Source organism: Nicotiana tomentosiformis, chromosome 3 (assembly GCF_000390325.3).
Source record: "Nicotiana tomentosiformis chromosome 3, ASM39032v3, whole genome shotgun sequence".
Lineage (NCBI taxonomy): Eukaryota > Viridiplantae > Streptophyta > Magnoliopsida > Solanales > Solanaceae > Nicotiana > Nicotiana tomentosiformis.
In genome coordinates this window covers 88,202,287-88,225,636 of record NC_090814.1, presented here as the reverse complement: position 1 = coordinate 88,225,636, position 23,350 = coordinate 88,202,287, and the positions used below count along the sequence as shown (strand labels likewise).

General features: G+C 37.4%; 1 protein-coding gene and 1 long non-coding RNA gene across 3 annotated transcripts; one reads left to right on the top strand and one right to left on the bottom strand.

The window, feature by feature from the left end:
* Nucleotides 1–2,047: 2,047 nt before the first annotated feature.
* Nucleotides 2,048–10,958, bottom strand: LOC104088459 (uncharacterized). 2 transcript variants are annotated; one of them, XR_011414802.1, is made up of 4 exons: nt 10,767–10,958; nt 7,132–7,819; nt 2,753–2,867; nt 2,048–2,394 (listed from the first exon to the last, which is right to left on the bottom strand). It is a non-coding gene; the product is annotated as an uncharacterized lncRNA (long non-coding RNA). The 2 variants fall into 2 exon arrangements; XR_004504873.2 differs by lacking the exons at nt 7,132–7,819; nt 10,767–10,958 and having other exon boundaries at nt 2,753–3,616.
* Nucleotides 10,959–17,861: 6,903 nt separating this feature from the next.
* On the top strand, nt 17,862–21,931 carry LOC104088460 (uncharacterized). The gene is made up of 4 exons (XM_009593133.4): nt 17,862–17,997; nt 18,279–18,934; nt 19,088–20,144; nt 21,553–21,931. The coding sequence occupies exons 2-4, from the start codon at nt 18,361–18,363 to the stop codon at nt 21,737–21,739; spliced, it is 1,818 nt and encodes a 605-aa protein (XP_009591428.1). The 5' UTR covers nt 17,862–17,997; nt 18,279–18,360; the 3' UTR covers nt 21,740–21,931.
* Nucleotides 21,932–23,350: the final 1,419 nt, after the last annotated feature.

The window sequence follows — 23,350 nt, the reverse complement described above, 5'->3', positions numbered from 1 at the left end:
ACCTCTCTTAATTCTTGCTATATACTCAAGGATTTAATTACTATGCATTAACAGTATAGAAAATTTTTTAAACGTTTCAACAAATAATCTGTCTTATTTTTCATGTCACTGATCTCTGATCTCGCTTTACACATGTACAATTTCATGTAATTAATCTGATAGCATAAAGACATCACCGCTTCCAAACAAAAGAATGAGCTTTTACTCTAATATTTTGGCTCAGAAATCAACTTTCACACTTACTATCCTCACCAACCCTTTCCAGCTCTCTCTTTGACTGTGCACGCGTACTTGTCTGCATGCATGCACCACTCAGAAGAAGAAGCAAGAATGAAGGAGCTAGAAGGTACTTTGCCACAACAAACACAGAAATAACTAAATACTCCTATAAAGTAATAACGACAAATTTAGCTTTAATTCATCATATATATGATAATTAAGTTGAAATTCGCAAAAGCTAATTTAATACAGCAAACTACTCAGGTGGGTTTAGCAGCCAACCAGACTTGATGCTGGATTACACAAGCTTACAAGGTTTTAGGATATTCCAGTAACAGAGGTCGTTGTTCTCTAACCCATTTCTTGTAGTAAAAAATACCAGAGTCCGGTACAAGTTTTGGATGAAATTAAACTAGGAAAGAGAGACATCATCCAATGCCTCTGCTTGGCTTATAAGCTAACATATTCAGTGCAAGTTACCAAAATAGCCTATGTTTATTGTTTGTGACAAATTATGTCCACCAAATTAAATTTAGAGGCTACAAACTAAGACTCAAATTCATCAGCGAGGGTTAATAAACCAGAGGGCGGTTGTTGTTTGTAAGACCCTCAGCAGTCCATGAAAGCAAACCCAAAGTTAATATAAATGTCCACAACTTCTTGAACTGCGTTTCCCATTTTCCAGCATCTTTTCAGTTCTATGTACTTCCTTACTCCTTCACTTCTATGGTGCTAATCTTTCATTGCTCCTTCACTTCTATGTAGTTCCCGTTTATTTCTCAAAGTTTACTAAAAACACTTGTCATTTTAGAAAATTAAGAAAGAATTAATTATTCTTTTCCACGCTTACTCTTACTCCAATGAATGTGGGGAGATCAAGAATAGTAATATATTGTGATAAAGAGTAAATAAGGGTAACTTAGTCAAATTATCCTTTTAATTGGCATTTTTTAAAGAGGCGTGCAAAAGTCAAACATGATAAGTAAAATGGAGTAGAGAGATTCTCACTAGACTATACATTTTGTAGGTATAATTGCACCTCCGCCATTATAGTCTAACAGAGTGTAACAACGAGCAATTTTACTCTCTCCATTCCATTTTACTTGTCATGTTTGCCTTTTGCAAGCCCCTTAAAAATATTAATTAAAAGCATAATTTGACTAAATTACCATTATTTATTCTTTAGTCTCTTGATTTCACTACATTAATCTTTTTTTCACATTAATTAGAGTAAGGATAAAGGTGAAAAGAATAATTTATTCTTTCTTAATTTTCTAAACTGACAAGTTTTTGGGAACAAGTAATTTTAACATGACAACTAAATGAGAACGGAGGGAGTAACTAGGATTCAATATTGAACCTCTAAAGGCCAACATATTCACAAGATAAGGATCGTAAAAATGTAGATATTATGATGGATGTGTGATAATACAATATTGGACAAATAAACATGATCACTTAGACAAGGGTATAAAGCTTGCACACAGATATAAAATAAGAGAAAGTTGCTTGTTATGAACTGTGATTTCTACATCGAACTCAAAATAAATCAGTTCATAGGTACGATACAACATAATTAAGTGTGCTAAAAAGAAAGAGGTAGACCTAAAATCAAATAGAAGAATTGTCTCAAAAGAGTTACAATCTTTCAAAATCAAAGCAAATTAATCTAAAAACATCACAATGGAAACAAAGAATCCACATAAGTAATACTAACTAATTAGGATTATCGTCTGAATTCTTCTGAGTCTTGTTGAGATTGTGTCCCATTGTAAGAAATAAGTGTAACATTAAGAACATATAACTTAAACTACATTATGTTATCATATTAGATCAAGACTGGTCCAAATAGAATATATTGAAAATAAATAATTCATATAAACAATCTCAATAAGTATGAAATTGAGACGTAATTGATACATCATGCACATCACCAACTTTTCAGTTTTCCCACTATCAAGGATTTCCAAATTTGAGCTCATCTTTTTGTCATAAAAATTTTCAATTCTATTTCAAAAGTTGGCGGCCAACTATAAAAAGGTGGTTATCGTTTTCTCTTTTTATATTTTTATTTTTTGTCCAAGTGGAAGTAAGTAAAGCTTAGTACTCCAATAGGGAAATGAATGTCTTGTTAAGGGCAGAAGGAGTGATGCATTAGTTAGCATATACTGCAACCTGCACACAAACATTAATGAGAATGCAGGACAAATTTTAAAAACAAAGACAGAATAAATAAGCGGGGTCCTCCTAACTTCATTCATTTCACAATCTGCAAACTCATTTAAGATCACCACGAAATGTATGAGCTCTACATTACTCCAATTTATTCACTACTCTCCTTTTTTTCTTTTTTTCTTTTTTTTGCCTTTTTTGTTATATGAGGAACCAAGAACCAATAACCACTCAGTTTTAGCAAGTCCAAAATGAACGAACATATTTTACTTTTGGAGCTGAAATTTCGGGAGTTTTAAGGGATCATAATATCCAATAACATGAAGGGGGTGGGTGGTGAGGGAGCAAAGGGACCTACTACCTTGATTGCTATATAGATTTCCATGTCCCATTTGGATGTCCTGTCCCCATCCTTCCCTGTAACGGTTGGAGGACTGCGTTTATGCTGGTGCTAGTTCAAGCCCCCTTCCTCATCTCTGCAAACAAATTTCAATTATATTTTGAATTTAAAAGACACAGAAAAATACAAAGATTTGTTTGCCACTCTACAAGGCACTTATGTCAATCTTGTATCTCAATTTTGTGCATTCACACATCTTTTGAGAGTAAGAACCTTTTAGGGCCCTCCGCTCCTTCTTCAATTCTTAAGAAAACCATACAAAACTGACGTACACCTCAAACAAGCACTTAAATTTCTTGTCTTTGGTATGTCCTAATTCTTCTTGTAATGCACTGAGTCAACATCATGACACTTTATGTACAAAAATAAAATGCCAATTAAAAAAAATACACATCTTTCCACTTGAGCTGCTATGTCTAACCCAACCATACTCAATTTTCTAGTTTATGTATCCTTCATCTTTGATGTCTAACCTCCAATCAACATAAAGGGATAAGTCACATGCAAAAGGTACATAATGCAAATGTGCAAGAAAGATGATTGTACTCTCAAGAATATGATTAATTTCGTTCCTGGAAGCTGCCCTTTTAGCTATCTAAAGAGGTAATTCCAATTGAGGGTTTCCTTCAGCCTTTAGGTGATGGCGACTAGAGAGCAACTAAGGTGGTTGGCACCATGTAATTCCAAGCTCTCATTCCTAGCTAGCCCCACACCATATAGCAGAATGTCTTAAACATCGGGACCCTAAAGCAAAGATACTGAAACCTCAATAAACTTTTATTATTATAAGGTAAAGTAAAGTGAAACCTCAATAAGCTTACCCTACTAAATAGGGGGACGACATCTTTTCATGTTCTCCATCTACACCATATTAAAAGACAAATCCTAATACAACTAGATTATTAATTGAGTCATGAACTAGTAAGCACTCTAACTTCCGCTGCCGTCGTAGTATGATCATTCAGAAGAAACACAACCGAGATACCTGTCTTGATTCTTGAAAACTCAAAACTGAACAGCCAAAGGCTGATTACTTCTGCATAAAATCTCCATAGAACTGTGACAAGCAAAGGTACTTCCACAGAAATGCAACAATCCAAACTGATTCCATCAACATTCATTTTCCAATTCTAACTCCGGTTATACAACTTTGATCAGATGAACAAGTCTTGGACTTAATCATGCCCCAAGGCTTCAGTCACTGTTATCAGTCCCGTAAATGAGTGTTCACTGAAGGTGGACCCTCTAATGATTCGTGAATTAAAAAAGCCTGTGACAAATATTTTCATAAAGTTATTACTAATTATCTTTTTCTTTTCTACAAATTTCGCTACTAATATTTTCGTGTGCTAAACATCATAAATTGTGTCATTATGCTCCTAAGACACTACCTTTTGAGGTTTCTTATAGTGCTTGATGCAGAAGCCCACAACTTAGATACACATTTTAGGTGAGGTAACATTTTGTGGCTGTCCCTGCTCCACAAACTAGGAAACTGAACATTAGAGAACATAGGCTTAAAACTTTGTTGCATGATATGAGTATGTACAAGTAAGTATTTGGTTGGATAAGTTAAACATTTAGCAAACTTTTAGTGTATCTCGAAGGATCGATATGAAGTACCTATACCCATGTTACACCTGTTTGGCACAAATGTGTATATCAAGGCAAATGAAGAGTTTATGTAAGATGGACTTCGACAAATGGTTAAGCAAAAGAACTTACTACTTATGTATATTGGGAACATCACTTGTGTCATTAAAGTAAGCAATTTTAGATTCATAGGACCCGAGTGAGCTAATCGATCATCGACTTATCCTATTGCCCCAGAAATTTCATGGTTCTGAACCTCCTCGCCCATTTAAGAACTCAACCAATCAAGGGCTTTGGAATATCCTTACACAAACATAATGTTCCATCAACAGGCAACACCACCAACACGAATGCTGACAGAAACAGATGACAACCTATTAACACATCCCTAATGTTATAGCAAGGATGCAGCTTTGGAAGTCTACAAATAGAATACTGCTTTAATATCACTTGAAGTGGGTCAATATATAAAGTAGCAACCTTAAACAAGCAGTGCTATAGCAGTGATAAGGGCCAGAATCTCGAATATCCTGAAGTTATTCATAACTGGAGGTACAGGAGCTTTTGAGAAGGAAAACTGAGCAACAGGATGAAGAAAAATAGAGGAGAAGACAGATCAAATTATAGCTTGAATTAAAAAGAAAAAAGAAAGGATAAATCAATCAATCAAGCTACTATGTCTCAATCCCAACCTAGATGGAGTAGCCGATATGAATCCTCTATATAACTCTATCAGGACCTAATTGATCCCAATATCGGTACGTAACAAGACATGATGTTTGTCTTCTAAGACAAATTAGGGGTTCTATGAAACTAGTAATTCTCTAAGTCTTACAATTATCCCTACCCAGGCCTAATCTAAAATGACAACTAGGCCTGAATCCCAACTAGTTCGTATTGCCTGCATGGATTCTTTGCTTCAATTGTGTTCTATTGAAAATGTAAATAAAGAAAAAAAAAGTATAGATAAAGAGAAGGCAACTTAGTGAGTGGTGAAAAAAATATATGAAGGGATGACAGAAGTATGAAGTATCATATATAGCAGACATATATATTAGCTTCATTGATGTATAATCTCTTGAACAAGGGCTACAGGGTCTTGATCTGAGATGAGATCGCTGTCAAAGGAAAATCTTAAAGGAAGTACTACCTCTCAACATATGCATCTGCATGTCAAAACTTAACTTTAAACCTGAAGAAGCTTTTCATTTTTTCCTCTCTTGTATTAAAACCAACGCGTAGCAGCAAAGGTCGGTGCTTTTCATATTAACGGAAGTCTCTATAATTAACTGGCAAAATACAGGTGACTTCCAATACAAGAAGCAGGATCTTCCCTTTCATCATTGACATCTTTTTTAGCCATCTACTCATCGTAATTCATGAAATTTGTGCATCTGCTGACATCATGTCATAAATACTACTTATCAAAATAACTTTAGTACATTATTTTTTCCAAACAACAATACTGGCTAGTAAAGACAATTCAGATTATTCAGTCTCATTTGATTCACAAGTGTGGACCAGATACTCAACCATTGAGAGTGCTTTTAGCTAGTAAAAATTGAAATTATATAAGAGGACTTCAATGAAATAATTCACTTATCTGTATGAAGCATATTGACGTAGATACTAGGCTTCTTGTATAAAATATCAATAGCACACAGTTCAATGATTAAACCTTCTTCTATCATTTGTTTATCTAAAGTTTTGTTTAAATTCAGAAAAGGCCAAGGAAAAAGGGCAGTGAGGTGAAGGAGCCTAAAACAGCTGAAATAATACACAAAGAATTAGTGACTATTATAATTCAAACTTGATCTCCAGTTCTTGCACCAAGGATCTTAAGTCCAACTCTAATAGAAGCCCATGTCGATCCCTCTATAAGAAATATAGCTTCAGGTTTCATAAACCCCTGCACCCTGAAGTGATTGATCCTTGATTTCTAAAACCTTGAGATCAAGAGCCTATTCTCGAGATGTGTGGATCCAAGTACCTTTCAGTAAAGAAGCTGAATTCATTGCCAGCAATATCAACTTCGGAGAAAATCACAGCCATCAAAGACTTAATGCCCAAAGAAAAAAGACATTACATTGTGGGAGTTCTCTTGAATGATCATCCAACACCAGATAATACATTATGTTGTTAGAGTGCAGACTTTGAAATAGAGACTGTAATATAAAGGTCTGCTTATACATTTCATTCGGAATACAAAAAGTTCGTTTATATAGTAGTTATTTCGTTTATTAAATTGCTTGTATGAGTTGCCACAGCATGTAAATGAATAACAGCCACAAGAGAGCCTACAACCTAAAGTATTAGCAAAGATCACTGCTTTCGATACAACCTGTGTCACAGCCTTTCACCTTTTTTGTAATTCCGTCAGCCAAAATTAGACTCACCTTTTACATTTACCAACATCTAGCATTGCTCGGGAAAGACTCACCCACATTGGGATGCAACTTGTTTTAAAGTAGAACTATATGTTCTTTAACTTTAAGCTAATCACCCAGCCAAAAAGTTTGTCTCCAGGAAAGCTAAAAAATTTAAATCTGAAATTCATCTTCAAATAGATGAAGCAATATGTGTTCAAGGGTAAAATAAATATGGTGAAAACCTAGAAGGGTTTTAACAACCAAACGTTCCAGAATTTCTCAAGAAATAACCACAATACAGTAAAACTCAATCAGCACATGGTGTGGGATACAAAAGGATTAGGAGGCATATTGTAAAAGGGTCAATAGAGGTCAAACCTGAGAGTACTTCTTTGCAAATCCTACATGAATTTTGTTATTTCCATTAACAACCACAATAACCAATTTTGGCTTCGGAAATATTATCGGGAAGTGTTTGCTACAGCCCTAGCACATTCCATTGTGTTTACCTAATTCCTCATCATTATCCAGTTCTGAAAGACTGAAAACAACTCTTGAAAACAGATGCATATCATTGTAGGTTTCCATGGCTGTGCATACACAAAATCACATGAATATTGCATAAGCAATGCTGAAATCATCAGATCCATCCTCCATTAAGCAGTATTGTGGCCCCAGGTAATCCTAGTCTAGTCGCTTCTTCGAAGTCAAGCCTTGGCTTCTGCCTAGCAAAAATGCACTTTCCAGACCAGCTTGATAGATGCAATGAGAACCTCGTCATATCAATGTATTATTTAAAAAATGCATTAAGGCGCTAGCCTTCACATTTTCCTCCTCACTCACCATTCTCAACCTCTCAACAGGATCTCTGCAACTGTTTAAGAATTAAATAGGAAACACCTTAAACTCTATAGTCCGATCCGAGCTCACGTTAGTGTCTTCCTTCACCCTGCTTGCACATACAATACCAACTCATGATGGCGCTTCCTTTCTCAAGTTAGTATCCAATCAGCATATCATGCAAAGAAGACTACTTTTTTGGAGGGCAGTCTTCCAAATATACTACCTGCTTCCAATAAAATAGATAAAGTTCCATAAAGCTTTAAAATTGACCCCATTGGCAACATTTTCTAAACTAGAGTATTGAATCAGAGAATTGCAAGTAATATCAAAGTCAAAAAGAAAGAAAACAAAATAAATGGAGTCAAGATGGCATTCATTGCTCCTAATCATATCAACCATGTCCGGCAACAAAAGATAAGGATATGATCTAACTACATGAGATTTGCCAATTTCCAAGAATAATTCCTTAACGAACATTTTGAAAACAGAAGAAGCTCTCAGATACATATTCCAATCTATTCAAACAGGCTGTCAGCATACTTGTACAGTTTTAATATTCAAAAGCTAGCAAGTAATTTAAAAGCATCGAACATTAGAAATTTACTAAATCAGTTATGGATAAAACAAGTACAAGGAGATGCCTAAACTATCATCTAATCTAGAATATGTAAATATAGAGTGTTGAGTACAACAATCTCTATTATACATCAGCTCATCTGTATTGCAAAACAATATATAATAAATAAAACAAATATCTATTATTTTAAACAAGCGCCAAGAAGGCTGGGAGAATGCTTCAGTACGTAACATAGTAGTTCGATCACCATACTTCAAATTTATCAAGTACGTAACAGTTGCAGATGTAAACAAATAAAAAAAAGTTTCCCTCCTTTAACATCTTAAACTTCTTATAAATAAAATTGGTGCCCGGGCCAATTTGCGTGCATGTCGACTAATCATCGAATACCTGCTAACTTCCACCAGCATGGATTACTGGTTATTAGATGACTCTATCCACCAAAGTTTAGACGGATGGGAATAAATCACCTAACTCTTTTTATCACGGTTGGAATTTGAACCAAACTAACAACTTAAACATTTAGATGAGATGGACACAATTTAACATGACATTGCTCTCATTGTCATCTATCAAAAGAATCTCTCCAACTACTTGATCAAAGAATCAATCTCGCATGTGCAAGTCCTGCTGGAAACAAATATGAATGCATGTGTGAATTAATCAATTAATAGAAGTATCAAAACATCATTAATGCTTCGTAGACAAAAACACAAGCATGCAAGAATCAGGATCTCCATATCCAAAGGAGTCGAAGAGTTTTGAATTTGTGTAATTTAATGAATAAATATACATCTCAAGCTAATAACTAACCACTTGAATTTGTTATTGAAGTGATGAGTAAGGAAATTGAGTCCTAACCTTGCTTATTAAGGCATAGTGTTGTACATGTAGCAGTTCAAATAATTTCAAAAATAGATCCAAGAATGAATAATTTCACATCAAGAAGTTAATCGACTACATTATTTGTGAAAATGCAGGCAATTGCAATTTTTGTTATATTAACAGACTGGAATTAAGAAAAAGATAGAGACCTATTCATTCATGCATGCACAACCTATGAAAATCAATGCATCCCCAACACAAGTCATCGGATCACTATACCAGACAATTGGCAAGTGTACCAGTCACTTCATAGAAGCCTCTCAAAACCCTTTCATTTCGAGGATCAGATGCTAATACTATAGATGAAGACAATTCCTACGAGGAATGTACTCAATATGCCAAAGGAAAAGACCTCCTAAAACCAACTGAAATGTTAAACAAGTTAAACAAACAAAGCATAGTCGATCCAACAGCAAATAAGATGAGATCAAATTGTCTTGGAAATTAGGACAGCAATGAGAAAATGGTAACCAAACATAAGTGTCTAAACTTTTGTACACCTTGATGCAGGAAGACATAATGAAAATAAAATAACCTGCTGGACTAATCACATTAAGCAGATAATGATTCTCTAGCGATCACAAAATTGAATATGAGCCTAAAGGTTTAAACCATGAAGTAAGGAAACGAGGAGACAACTTGGTGAGTAGTACTCACTGAGTAGTGAGTACATATAGAAGTTTCATCTTTTGACATGCTTGCATTTATCAGTGAGAATATAAGACTAGGTACCTGTGTAGGAGTTGTATAACTTCTAGAAAAGTACTTTTCGACTATAACTTAAAAAAGAGTAATTTTTCAAAGACATGAATCTGATCAGATGTTTAATAACAAGTTCTAGAAGCGCTTTAATCGCCAATCATTACAAGTTAATGGCAGGTCATAGTAATTTCATTCAACATGAAACTGGATAAAGTCTGTCTTCCATAACAATTGAAATTTTGAGGATGAAATTAGCAAAGTGGAATCTGGGGCATGAACCAATAGCCTCGTGTCTGAAAACACATGCCACCACAAAAATGTAACAAACACATTAGGCTAAACCTTGAGTAGTATTCAACTAAAGGATGAACCAAAAGTAACATTTATTGCATCTCATGTTCGTCGTAATCCAGCCTATATGATTGTGGAAGAGATAAAATAGATGGAAACATAAGTGGCCTTTAAAATTTTGTATTTATAAAAGAAGACCAAAAATCTACTAAGGTCTAAAATTTTATTCTAAAAAACAACATCAGCAGGAAGATCATATACCATCTGAAATAAATAAATGAATAAACATATATCCACTATATATAAAATATAGTAAACGAGGGAAACAATCAACTGAACATCATTGAACTTCATAACTGCAACTTCAGCACTTCCTTCAGCAAATAGGCTTTACAGTCACAGCAGTGAGTGCCTCTCCCAATTAAGGAAAAATGACGAGACTTTACTGAAAACATGAAAGTCCTAGGCAGGACTGGAGAAAGCTAAAATCTAAAATCAAAGCCAGAAATAGAAACCATTATTAAAAGAATCTTCAGCAAACAATAATGCCTATGGTTGTTCAAAGAACGGAAAATCCCCTGAAAATGACTGAGACGTCTATTCTCAAAAATCAAGCCGGCTACAGACAAAACATCTTCAGTTCAATAGAAAAAAGCTCAAGTATTAATAAGAAACGCTGGTATAAAAAAGATGGAAATATCTTAAACAAAATTACCTTAGTATAGCAACAACAAGTTGGAGAGGAATGTAGCAGTGGCTCATCTGATTGAGAAAAATTGCTAATAATTTCCATAGTTTAACCTCCCTCTCCAGAAAAAGCAAAACCGTTTGGGGAGTTCTCGTGATGCTTTCTGCTGTGAGTTTTTCGCGTAAGATGTTCCTCATTGCCTCGAGAATTGGCATTATTTTGGTTCACCAACAATTTATATACGAAACTAGTGGACCTACGGTAAATACTTACCTGCCATATATTTATTTATTATACTTACTATACTACTTATTAGATCTGTGTAAATACCGGGTTACATAAGTTTTTACCCTAACTAACGCGCGACTTGTATCAATAAGTAAACTTTTTAAAAGAAAATTCATAAATATTATACTAAATTGTACAACAAAAAATTGATATTATAAGAATTGAGAAGATAATATTCATAAAAAGGAATCATAAATAGAAATATGATACGCTTTCAATCTCAATTACAGTGTGTGTATATATATATATATATATATATATATATATATATATATATATATATATATATATATATATATATAATTTTCTTTATAAAAGAATTATGATTTTCTTTATTAAAGATCTATATTAGTATTAGGGGTATGCATATATGGGTCAAAATCTGCCCTAGAATCTTTAAGATAAGATAACACTAAAGAAAGAGTACTCGAGTCGTCATCAGTCGAGGTCGACTAGGAAGCAGCGAGATTCGTGGTCGAGATGTCAACAACAGTCGAGGTCGAGCACCATTGACAAAGTTGTAACGGCTAGTTTTCGAAATAGGATATTAAAGAGAATGTTCTAGTGGATATTCTCTGTACTTGTACTATTGAGGTTTATTAGAAAAATGTCTCATATAAATAGAAAAAGAGACAATGATATGAGGCATGTGACATTCATTTGATAAGAACACACTTTTGACAAAAGATTCTCTCTCTCTCACTAAGATACAAACACTACCTTTTCATCAAGATTCTCATTCATATTATTCCATACTTTTCCATCAGATCCGAGAATAATTCGAACATTCTAGGATTTGTCTATCACTCATCATTGTCAGGAGTGACAATCATCTAGTTCATCATTTATTGGGTGAATCACTTCTCCTATTTACTTAAATGCCATTTACTAATATTTATTGCTACATTATAGCTCATACTTTTTGGGATAGTTAATGCACATTGTTATCAATCTACCACCAGATCTGTTTAACATTAGTCACTCTTTCGGAACTCACATCTAGAAATATTATTATTAATTAGGTTTAACTCATTATCATACAAATGGAGAATGGACATCATGGGCCCCTCCCGGCAGGACGAGGTAACGTACGATTCCTCTTGGTTTTAACTGACTACTTTTCTAAGCGGGTGGAAGCAGGAGCATTCGCCCAGATACGGGAACATGAAGTAATCACCTTTATACGGAGGAACATCATATGCCGGTTCGGCCTCCCAAAGAGATCAACTGCGACAACGGACCCCGATTCAGGGAAAAGAAAACCACTGAGTTCTTTGAGAAATGACATATCAAAAGGATACTCTCGACGCCATACCACCCCGCAGGCAACAGGCAAGCGGAGTCCTCCAACAAGTGGATACTGAACATCATAAAGAAAAAGCTTGAAGACGCCAAGGGACTGTGGCCGGAAATATTATCAAAAGTACTGTAGGCTTATCGAACAACTTTGAAAACGAGAACAAGAGAGACACCATACTCTTTGGTCTATGGGACCGAGGCAGTAATACCAGTCGAGGTCAGTGTGCGCAGTCTAAGGTATTCCCATGAGAGCGGCACAAGCAATGATGATGGCCGAAGATAGGAACTCGACGAAGAGATATGGCTTATATAAGAGTGATCGCCAAAAAATAGCAAGCAAAGAATTATTATAACTAGAAAGCAAAGGTTAGGCCGCTCAAAATCGGAGACTACGTACTGAAAGCTAAACCCCAAGCATGCAAAGATCCCAGGGAAGGTAAGCTGGGAATAAATTGGGACGGTTCGTACAAAATCACAACAAAAGCAAATAAAGGATCATTTCAGCTAGAAACAATGGAAGGAAAGATACTACCAAACAACTGGAATACCAACCACCTCAAGTACTTCAACTTCTAAAGGAAAGAGTGCACCCCAAGTTGTACTCTTTTTTCTCTCACTTGATTTTTATCCCAATTGAGTTTTCTCAAGGAGGTTTTTAACGAAGCGACGAAGGGAACACCCCAAGTCGAAGTATGCAAAGGCAAGTCCCCGATTTCTATTTCATTGCTCGACCTCTCACTACTCTCTAGATCGACCAATGAAGGGACTAGGTAAACCGGGACCGGGACTGGAATGCCAGCTAACACCCAAAGTATGTAAATTTCTCCAGATGTAACAAATACGACAATGTCAAGGCAATAAGCTTTACACTTACCAGCGCATTTATCTCAAAGTTAGGTGATGTCCAACCTCCCTCGAACTAATACCTACTGGCCCTCGACCATAATTAATTTAGGTTATGTTTGACCTCGCTCGAGCTAACACCTACCGGCCCTCGGCCATAATTAACTTAGGTTATGTTCGACCTCGCTTAAACTAACACGTATCGGCCCTCGATCATAATTAACTTAGGTTATGTTTGACCTCGCTTGAACTAACACCTACCGACCATTGGCCATAATTAAGTTAGGTTATGTTCGACCTAGCTCGAACTAACACATACCCGTCCTCGGCAATAATTAAGTTAGGTTATGTTCGATCTCGCTCGAACTAACACCTACCGACCCTCAGCCATAACTAAACTCAGGATGTATTCGATCTCGCTCGAACTAACATCTACCCTCCCTCGGCCGCAACTAAGTTCAAATATGTTTGACCTCGCTCTTACAAGAAACACAAGCAAAAAACACACAACTATAGAAAAACTAACCACAAAAGAGGAAACAGATGCATAAAACAATATGAGCATTCCATATTCATACTTAAACATTTTTTACAAAGGCTTGTGAAGATGCCTACAAAAATACACAAGGTTACAACAAAATAAAGAAAGAAGGAGAAAAATGACTGGTCGCCACCATCGGGGCCTTCAACACCATCGCCCTAACCACCTGGGCCGTTTATATCTCCCCCTTCATCATCACCATTGCCCTCAGGGTATGCAACATCATACCGGACATTCTCTTCAAGATGGTCCACGCATATGTCCCCCTCATCATCACCATCCTCAGGCATCGCGGGATCATATCCACATACGACCCGAGCCTCGTGGGCCTTAACACGAACATCATCAAGGACGGCAGCAGAAATAGATCCTACCTTATACAAATCGCGGAACATATCCAACTGAGCTTCATCATGAATCCATTCCTTATACAGGACCCGAGGAACATTTGGGAAATTCGAAGTGCGAGAGGATGACGGTTGCACGAGCAGTTGAGCCTTTTCAGCCTCTAAGGCGGCCACCCGGTCTTGGAAGAGGGAGTTGTCTTTTTCCAACTCTCCTCTCATCTCCTCCAATCTATCTTCTTTTACCTTCGTCGTAGATTGGTCAATCTCCCGCTCGGCCCGGAGAGTCCTATTTGCCAACTTTAACATCTCCGACTTTGTCCGAACCTCCTAACGGGAAGACTCTGCCTTCTCAAGCTCGTTCTGTTTCTTAGCGAACTCGCCATGAAGGACCTCCATCTGTAGGCAGCACTCTTCCAATTTCCTGCACAACTCGATCACTTGCATCTGGAGGTCACCACATTGGGCCTCTACGGCTCTGCTGACCTTGAGCTCTTCCTTTTTACTTCTCAACGTCCCCTTAAGGAAACTGCACTTCTCGATGACTCTCGCCAACTAGTCATCCTTCTCCTTCAATTCATCGCGAAGGGTCTGCAAATTGCCATCCTCACCAAACCGCCTGCAAAACTCCCGGTACTTATCGCGGTACTTGAAATATTTGCATTGCAACCTCGCAAATATTGCTTTATGCTTCTCCTCCCTTCGGGCGTTTTCAATCTCCAAGATTATGGTCTACAGTCATAAAAAGAAAGAAAATGGAGGAAAGCAAAAATAAGAACGCCCCCAAAGGAAAAGAACTAAATAAATTTTTTTGAACATAACAAACAGAAAAACGAAGCCCTGAAATACTTACCCTGAGAGTAAGGCCGGCTATGCTACTCGACAAGGTAACATCGTCCAGCTCTTTGAGGGTTTTGCCCTCCACGTCGGAGCAAAGGGGGCCGAGGGCAGGGAATACGTTCTCCGTATTCTTCAATAAATCATGATCCATAGGGATCGCAATGGTCCGCGTAGATCCCTCCAGCCTCACCTCTAGCTGGGTAAACCCTTCCTCCATCATCCTCAGCTCTGCAACGTCAATGTCTGAACCTGTCTCATAGATGTCTTCGGCAACACCTTTGCCTCTGCCATTTTCGGCTACGAGGTCGATGACTCCTCTTGCCGCGAAATTTTAGAAGTCCTAGCGGTCGGCCCTTCAGTTTCCGTCATCGCAGAAGTGAGAGATACACCCTCATTGGCCTCTGCCAACCTCAGAAACTGAGACGCCGGCCCGATATCATCTTTTATGACAATAGTCGTCATCTCACGAAGCATGAAGTCATCTAATCACTGAGTCAACGGCCTAGGCAACCCCGTCGCCCACGTCCACTGATCTCCTCTTATGGGGCATCAGGTCCCCATCACCTGGCAACGACTCCTCCTCCTCGTCTATGAGACGATACAAGGGAGAAGCCGAAGCTTCTATTGCCAAAGTCTCCACAGATAAAGAAGGAGGTGATGTGGAAGCAGCAGCATGCGGGACAGAGGAATGACCAGAATCAGCCGCAGTCGTAGAAGGGGTAGGAGCCGAAGAGGCGACAACTTTCCTCTTACGAAATGCAGATGCGAGAGCTCTCGACCTCCTCGAGGACCCCCAACTGAAATTAAGGGAAGCGCAAAAGGATAAGAGAGTTAGCAAAAACAACCACACAAGAGAAATAACCAACAAAACAAAGACAAGAGTAACTTACCAGTCGAAGGGGGAGCCGACCCAAACCTCTTGAAGAAGCCCGGCCACTCGCGAATTCCCGCGATGTGAGGGAGGAGTTGGCTGACCCAACCAGAAATGCCCTCGACCAAAGGGGGAGGCGAGGTCTTGGCTACATAAGAAAAGGAAGAGGGGTCAGAATCCACAATTAAGCAAAGTAAACCAAATACCTGCGTACAAGGGAGCGAGGCAATTACGAGTGAAATTCCAAGATTCAGGGAAGCCATCGATGTTGGTTATCACGTTTTCAGTTCTAACCAAGAAGAAGTTGAGCCAGAACTGACGGTTAGCCTTATCGTCCATCTTCACCACTAGGAATTTGCCTCCTCGGTAGCGGAGATTCAACATCGTCCCCCTATAAAAGATGGGGGCGAAAATGTGCATCGGATGTCGAAGTGTGATCTCGACCCCGACTAACTCAGCGAGCTTGGTGAGCATCCTTATGAGCTTGTAAACATATAGCGCGAGTTGAGTCGGGGAAACGCCGTAAAAGTGACATAATTCCTCCGCTAGCGGGAGGAGAGAAAAAGTGTAGCTGACATGAAAGGGGTAGGCGTAGAATATGCAATACCCAGGACGGTGGTGCTGCACTGCATCCCACCTAGCATGGATCAATTCGACGTGGTCAGGAAGTCTGTACTTTGCTTTAAGCTCTGACAAATTGGCCTACTTCATCACCGATTTAAAGGTTCCGGGTTCGGCTTCAGGCAATTTCGAGAAATCAGACCTGACATCGGGGTTGCGAGGAACTATCTTTTCCACAGTCGGGAAGCCTCCGTCCTCTGTGGTAGTGGGAACGTTCTCCGCATGAGAAGGAAAAAGAATCGCCAGAGGGACAGGGCCACTTTACTCGCGGGGCCCATAAGGTACGTTAGACATATTTTCAACAAAAGAAAGGAAAGTATCAAATAACGGAGAATCGAAAACAATAGAGATCGTTGGAACATGAAGAAAAAAATGCACAACAATGGAGGAGGAAGAAGAAGGTACAGAGTTTTGATGCAAGAATTTCACAAAGGTTGAAATTATACCCATACATTCCTATTTATAGAAATTCAAGCGTCGAAACCAAGAAATTGGTTCATCATTGCCTGACACCGTAACCGAAGCGGCAGATTCATTCAAAAGAAAAGGTAAACTGGATCCATTGGCTCCAGATTGAAGTCTCTCGTGTTGCGCTATTTTTTTTTCTTCTTTTATTACATTATGCATGTAAACCATAAGAGACAATCTTATATTCAGCTATTATCTTATTTGTACCTCATAATATTAAAATTAATATAATTACAAAGTGTATATACCTAATTGAATTGTTGTTCACCTTTTCATGTTTCGAGGATATCCTATTAATCTTTTCGAGTTCAACCACCAGATTGCTAAACGTGATCATCTTTCATCATTTTTAACTTGCACATTTTCCCTTTACATTTTATTTTATATTTCACATATGTTTTAATAATATTTTTATAATTTTTAAAAAGTTCATACTAATTAATATAAAATACACGTGTGCAACGCACGTTACCAGAAACTAGTCTTAATATATGTGAGAAAAAAGCTTTTCCTAGAAGGGCTGATATTTTTTTGTACGAGAAGAAATGATATTTTCTCAGAAAAAGAATGATACATTGACATGAATTTAAATCAACGAATAAAATTATTTAAAGAAAATAATTAGGCCTTATATTTTGTCTTATTGGCATCCTTCCTAAAGTAAAAACTCGAACTAATATGGTATTTAAGCAAAACGAGACAAATCGGTGTAACTTCCATTTTAAAAGTTGTCGAAATTTCTTCTTTGTCCTATAATAACAGGTGAATCATATACTCAGTGACGGATGACAATGGGTTCAATTGAACCTATAATTTTTTATGCGGAATAAATTTTATATGTAAAAATAATAAATATATATTCATAACTTTAAAAATATAATGAGTTCAATGCTAAAATCTTTAAAAATTAAAATTATAGAATTTAAATCCTTCCGCCTCCGTACTAACCTTTTTTTTATTATGCTATGAACACAATGTTAAATTGAACAAGACAAGGAATAAATAAAACAAAATAAAACACAAATAAAAATCAGAAAGTCTGTTGGTAACGGAAGCGGTGGTTAAGAATACGCCGAGGTTTCCCGGGAGACTGCGGCTATATATTTCCCAACTCTTCAGTTGCTCAACGACGCTTCAGATTTTGTAAGTACTTTATTTCTATCATTTGTTTCTGTTTTTCCCCTTTTGTCCCTTTTGTCTTGTCTTGTAACTTCCTACGAATTGGTGTTAAGGTCACTGTTTGAAGCCTAAAAGAATATTGCTATACATTGTGGAAATCATTCTTGTTTTCTCTTCTTTTTTTTCTAGTAGGAAATAATTTGCTATTCTCCGAGTTCCCCTTTTCTTTGATATATAATTGGTTAACAATTTGCAGGCTGAATTATCTGTAGATTTTGAAAGTTTGATGTTTTCTTTAATATCAGGGTTTGGACTGACTGTAAAGTTTGGTACTTCTTTTGAAACAATCGTAAATTGAGTTGGTTGCTAATGTTGGGAGATTGAAACATGGACTGTAGTAATGAATCTTTGAGGGTTGATATGGGGGTAACAGTAGGAGCTGGAGATACTGCAGATAGTGTGAGTGGGTTGAAAAGAGAATCTGGTTATTGCAGTCAGTGTTTAAATCTGGAAGCACAGTTCAAGGAAATGGAAAATACTTGTTCCACTTTGCAGAAGGAGATTGACCAGGAGAGAAATGGTTTTAAGTTGCTTGAAGTTAAGTATGAAACATTGCGAGTCGAGAAGGTTGCTGTTGAGGATGAGCTTGAGGTGTTGAAGAGAAGGAATCAAGAGCTGGAAAAGCGGATGCATCAATTTGAGAATAATGTCATTAATGAGGAAAATGAAGAGGAAGACAAGGTTTTGCAGTTGATGATCGAGAACAATATCTTGGAATGCGAGAAAAGGGTCGCTGAAAGTAATGTTGAGTCTTGGAAATTGAAGTGCAAGGAGTTGGAGTTGGTGATGTTGGAATTGAACAAAAAATTTGTTTCTCATGAAATACACAATAAGGTTGGTTTAGATGCAAATCCTTTTTTCTCTGATGGAGAAATCATATCTCTGCAATTTCAAGATTCAGGTACTATCCTTTTGTTTAAACAATATTATTGAAAGGTGTAAAAACCATTTTAAGGGGTGGGCGTTTTAGGTATATATTTTGCTTTAGAAGATTGGGATAATTATGGTAGAAATTTTTTACTTATTCCATTGGTTATTTGCTTTTGATGGGCAGGAAAATCTTTGACAAAAACTCCATGCCTGCAAGCCGAGCTTGTTGGAGGAAACAAGGCTTTATTCTCTGAAAGTGGCAACAACCATGTTAAAGTGAGGAAGCGATTGACATTTGAAGAAGAAAGAGGGTCAAACAAGAGGATGGCTCCTTCTACCCCAGCTGGTGTAAGGCCCGCAAATGTTGTTGTTATCGACTTAAATGAAAGTGATGATGAAAGAACTACTCGTCCTCTCTGTACATCAATAAATGTAAATGATTATAAAAATTCTCCACCTCTCTGTACACCTCCCATACCAGGATCTAGAATGGCTCGTGATTCACCTTACCCTGGATCAGGGAGCACCTTGTCTAATAATGAGTTTCCTTCAGAGAACAATTTAAAGATGACTGATATTGAGAAAGGCGAAGACAATGACATTTTATGTGTTCCAACTCCAAAAAGAAGAAGAGCTTCAAACTTAATTGCTAGTGATAGTGACACTGATGATGATAACGTTCCAATTTGCATGCTCAAGACTAGGCATTTTCATGGGAAAAGCTCCAATGATCATCCCGAAGGCCACTCAAGTCAAACTGGTGATTCTGGGGAGAAAGTCAGGAAATCTTCTAGTAGGCGGCGCCTAGTGAAGCTAAGTCATTGTGAAATGAAAGATGGTGGTGGCAGTGACATCGAAGAAGATGTGTCAGACAGTGAAGGAGAAAGCTTGGGTGGATTTATAGTTAGCAGCTCTGATTGTTCTGAGAATGGCGGCATCTCTAATTCTGAGGGTGCTTTGGGAAATAATTCTTCTGTAGCTGAAGATTCGGTAAGTGACTCAGAGCATATATCAGAGAGTGATACAGATTATGGTGAAATAATTTCGAGAATTCGAAGGAACAAAAGTGATAAATTAGAGTGGGAGTTTGAGGGAGACATGCTTGCTGCCTTTGGTAAGGATCCTGAATTATGTATGAGGACAGTTTGTGTTTTGTATAGGCAGCAAACAGCTGAGGAAAAATGTAGTAAAGAAACGATATTTCACAATCAAAGAGGTTTCAGCCAGTGTGATGCCTACAGGTATGTGCTTGAATGCAAATACATGCGCATTATGATGCTTAAATGATGTTGGTCTAGAGGAACAGAACACTCATTTTAGCACCAGTATCTCCACTTTATTTGTTGTGTGTAACTGATCCAAGCTCGTAACCTGCATAAGATAAACACATGGTTAAAAATGCATCGGCATTAAAAAGTTTGTCAATATTAGTAATCCTCATCTCTTAAAATTTGAATGTCCAAATTGGAGTTTCAATAATATTTTCTCTTATATATCGAGTTGTTAAGATACATTTTGTTCGTAATTCCTTGACCCCCTAGGTGCTGGACGACCTATGAATCACTGTCATGGACACATCTCCTTGTTATGGCAGTAGGCCATGTTTGCCAAACTCCCAATTACTTGAGTTCGTAACTCATTAAACTCTTCTGACGTAGTGAATAAGCATTAAGCTCAATTTCTATGGGTTAGTCGATTTTGCTCGATCTGAAATCTGCAAACAATTCACAAATCCAAGGTGTGGGTCCTTGAACTATGGGGAACAACGCCCCACGAAGAGCACTTCTGCCCTATTGAAGGCTTAAGATCATGATCCTTAGCTTTCCAGCCAGTTTTTAAGTAGCTAATCTGAAGATCTGAAGGCAGTCCAAGAGAAGAGCCTTGAGCTTTGCATCTTTGAAAGGGTGTTGAGTTAGATCTTGAGGTTAGCTTGTTCAAAAAGTTGATGCTGGTTAAGTTCACTAAGCATATTAAGCTGATAATAAATAGCTTAATGAAATATTTGGACTCTGTAACTTTGTCGTAGGATAGGCTTGTGTGAAGTCAAAATGCAGACAAGTTTGACTACTCTGAGGAATGCCTATGACCATGACTATGCCGATGTATACTAGTCCAATGATGGGTCTCACATAGATCAAAACAATCAATCATCTATGATTGGATTGCACGACTGGTATAGCGTTGTCCAAGATGGCATGGCTGTCTCTGATTTAATGAATCAAATGTCATGTTGACTATTCTTTAATGGCTAACGTTTATTATGTAGTTAGGACTTGGTTTTGCTGATGGAGGGAGAAAGAAACATGTAATTTCAAAAGGTTTGCATGAATGCTTCTGAAAAGAGGTCAAAGTGGATTAGAGAAAGAAATTATTTCTGGGACTAATTGTCTATGTTAGGCCAGGGAAAACATGGAATTAATGTTTCTATGTGAAAAAGGATGATTTCAAGGCTGCTAATGTGTAAATATGAGACTTTTTAATATTAGCATTCATATTAAACATCTAAAAGTTCTTCTTTTGACCAGAAAGGCACTTGGGTGTTGATCTGATTTAATGCTTCTATCAATTGCATTGAAACAATGCTGAATCTGATGTTTGCTTTTGTATGTTTGGGGGCTAGTTTCATAAATTTATACTGCCATATTACAGGGGAAGCACCTTGGCTGAATTTCTTACGGATGGAGATCCGCAAGGTGACATGAACAAGTCTGTGGAGGAATTGCAAGCATATGATCCCAAGGGTATTGAACTGTGCAGAACTTTGGCGACAAGATACTCCAAGCAGCTATTTGCAATCTACAAAAACAAAGAGGATCCGTTTTTCTCAGCTTCCTGACATAGTATGTGGTTTTGTTCCTTGCCCGACATAATGGTCCCATATCAGTCTTCCTATCCTTAATGTAGATATGACAGCTTTTTGATCAGGAATGTAGATATGACATCTTATCATGTACAATCTGTCCTTCTGTATATATTCAAGCTAGGTGCTTTTGCTATCAAGAATTTAACAACTATTACTACACCTCAATCATTAGCAAGTTAGGGTCGACTATATGAATCTACTGACCATGTCGCCCATTTAAGCTCATCTCGATTAAAATAATACAATGTTAGCGTTTGGCCTAATCCAAACCTTGTATACCTGCCTGCCTTTTCTTTCTTTCTTTATTTCCCAGGGGCAGGGGTTTTGTGAAGGCATTGAGAAGAGACTGCACGTGTAAGGCGATGATGTGCGCCTCTTAGAAAGTCGAGGGATCTTTTCCAAATAAGCTGCATTAAGTGATAATTTCATTTTCCTTTACTACCGATTAAAAAAAAAAAAGATTCTTTGGATGTTAGCTTGACAGTTGATACTTGTGCAGACCTCTTTCTGCATGATGCAACGTGTAAATTTTTGTGTACATTACAAAGCAAATACCCACAAAAGTTAAAATAATATAGAGTCAGAGATGATTATACAGCAGGGGAGAAAGCAATAAGGATGGCCAAAAATGCAGATGGGGTCCTAACTCCTATAGGGAATTTTGTGTTCTCTCCAGTATTTGCGCCTCCATACTTGTCTCTCCCTGCACACATTACATATCTCGTAAAATCCTTTGAAGCATTTCTGCCTTAGCCTCCTTCCACATTTCTAAAAGAGTTCCTTTAAAGACATTTAACAAACAAAGGAAAAGGAAAGTGTGTCCCTTTGTTCTCTCTCTGCTTTCTCTCCTCAACTCTGCAATGGATTCCTCGCTCTGAGCCATCGCAGAAGGAGAAATAAACAAGAGAAGGACGTTTTGACAACTTCAAAAAAGCAGAGAGAAGAATCAAGAAATAAGAAGATTAGGAGCTATTCAATATTCATTGTAAACTTGAATACAGAAGAACTAAGAATGAAGGTGATCACAAGAGCTTTAATCAGAATGGTGGCCGTCCTCTCTCTCCTTTTGGCAGCGGCTTCCCGTCCCTCCGTGGCCGATAACGTTTCTCCTAGCTCAGCTCCTGCTCCCACCAGTGACGGTACTTATGTTTGATGGGTCCATCCATGTGAAAGGAAGACCCTTTGGCAAAGGCTGCACAATGACATCTTTGAGAGGTTCTTCACTTCTAATAAGGAAGTATTCCTTCAATTGTTGGACACACCAAACGGAGAGAAAGAGAGTGATTTACAGAGTAAGAAGCAAAATACTCTGTAAGAAAAAATATAGAGAGTTTGAGCGGTATTTGTAGTGAGGTGGAAAAATCAAAAGAGAGTTATTTCTTTTATGTGTAGTAGTATTGGAGTATTTTACTCGGTACCACAAATTGTAAAATCCTTTTTATAGTGAAATCAGTTGCTCCTCTCGGGCCATGATTTTTTCCTTATTCAGAAGGTTTTTTTACGTAAAAATTTCGGTGTCCTTGTTTCTCTTATTATTACTATTGCTTACTGTATTTTAGTAATCCGTATCTATTATAATTGTAT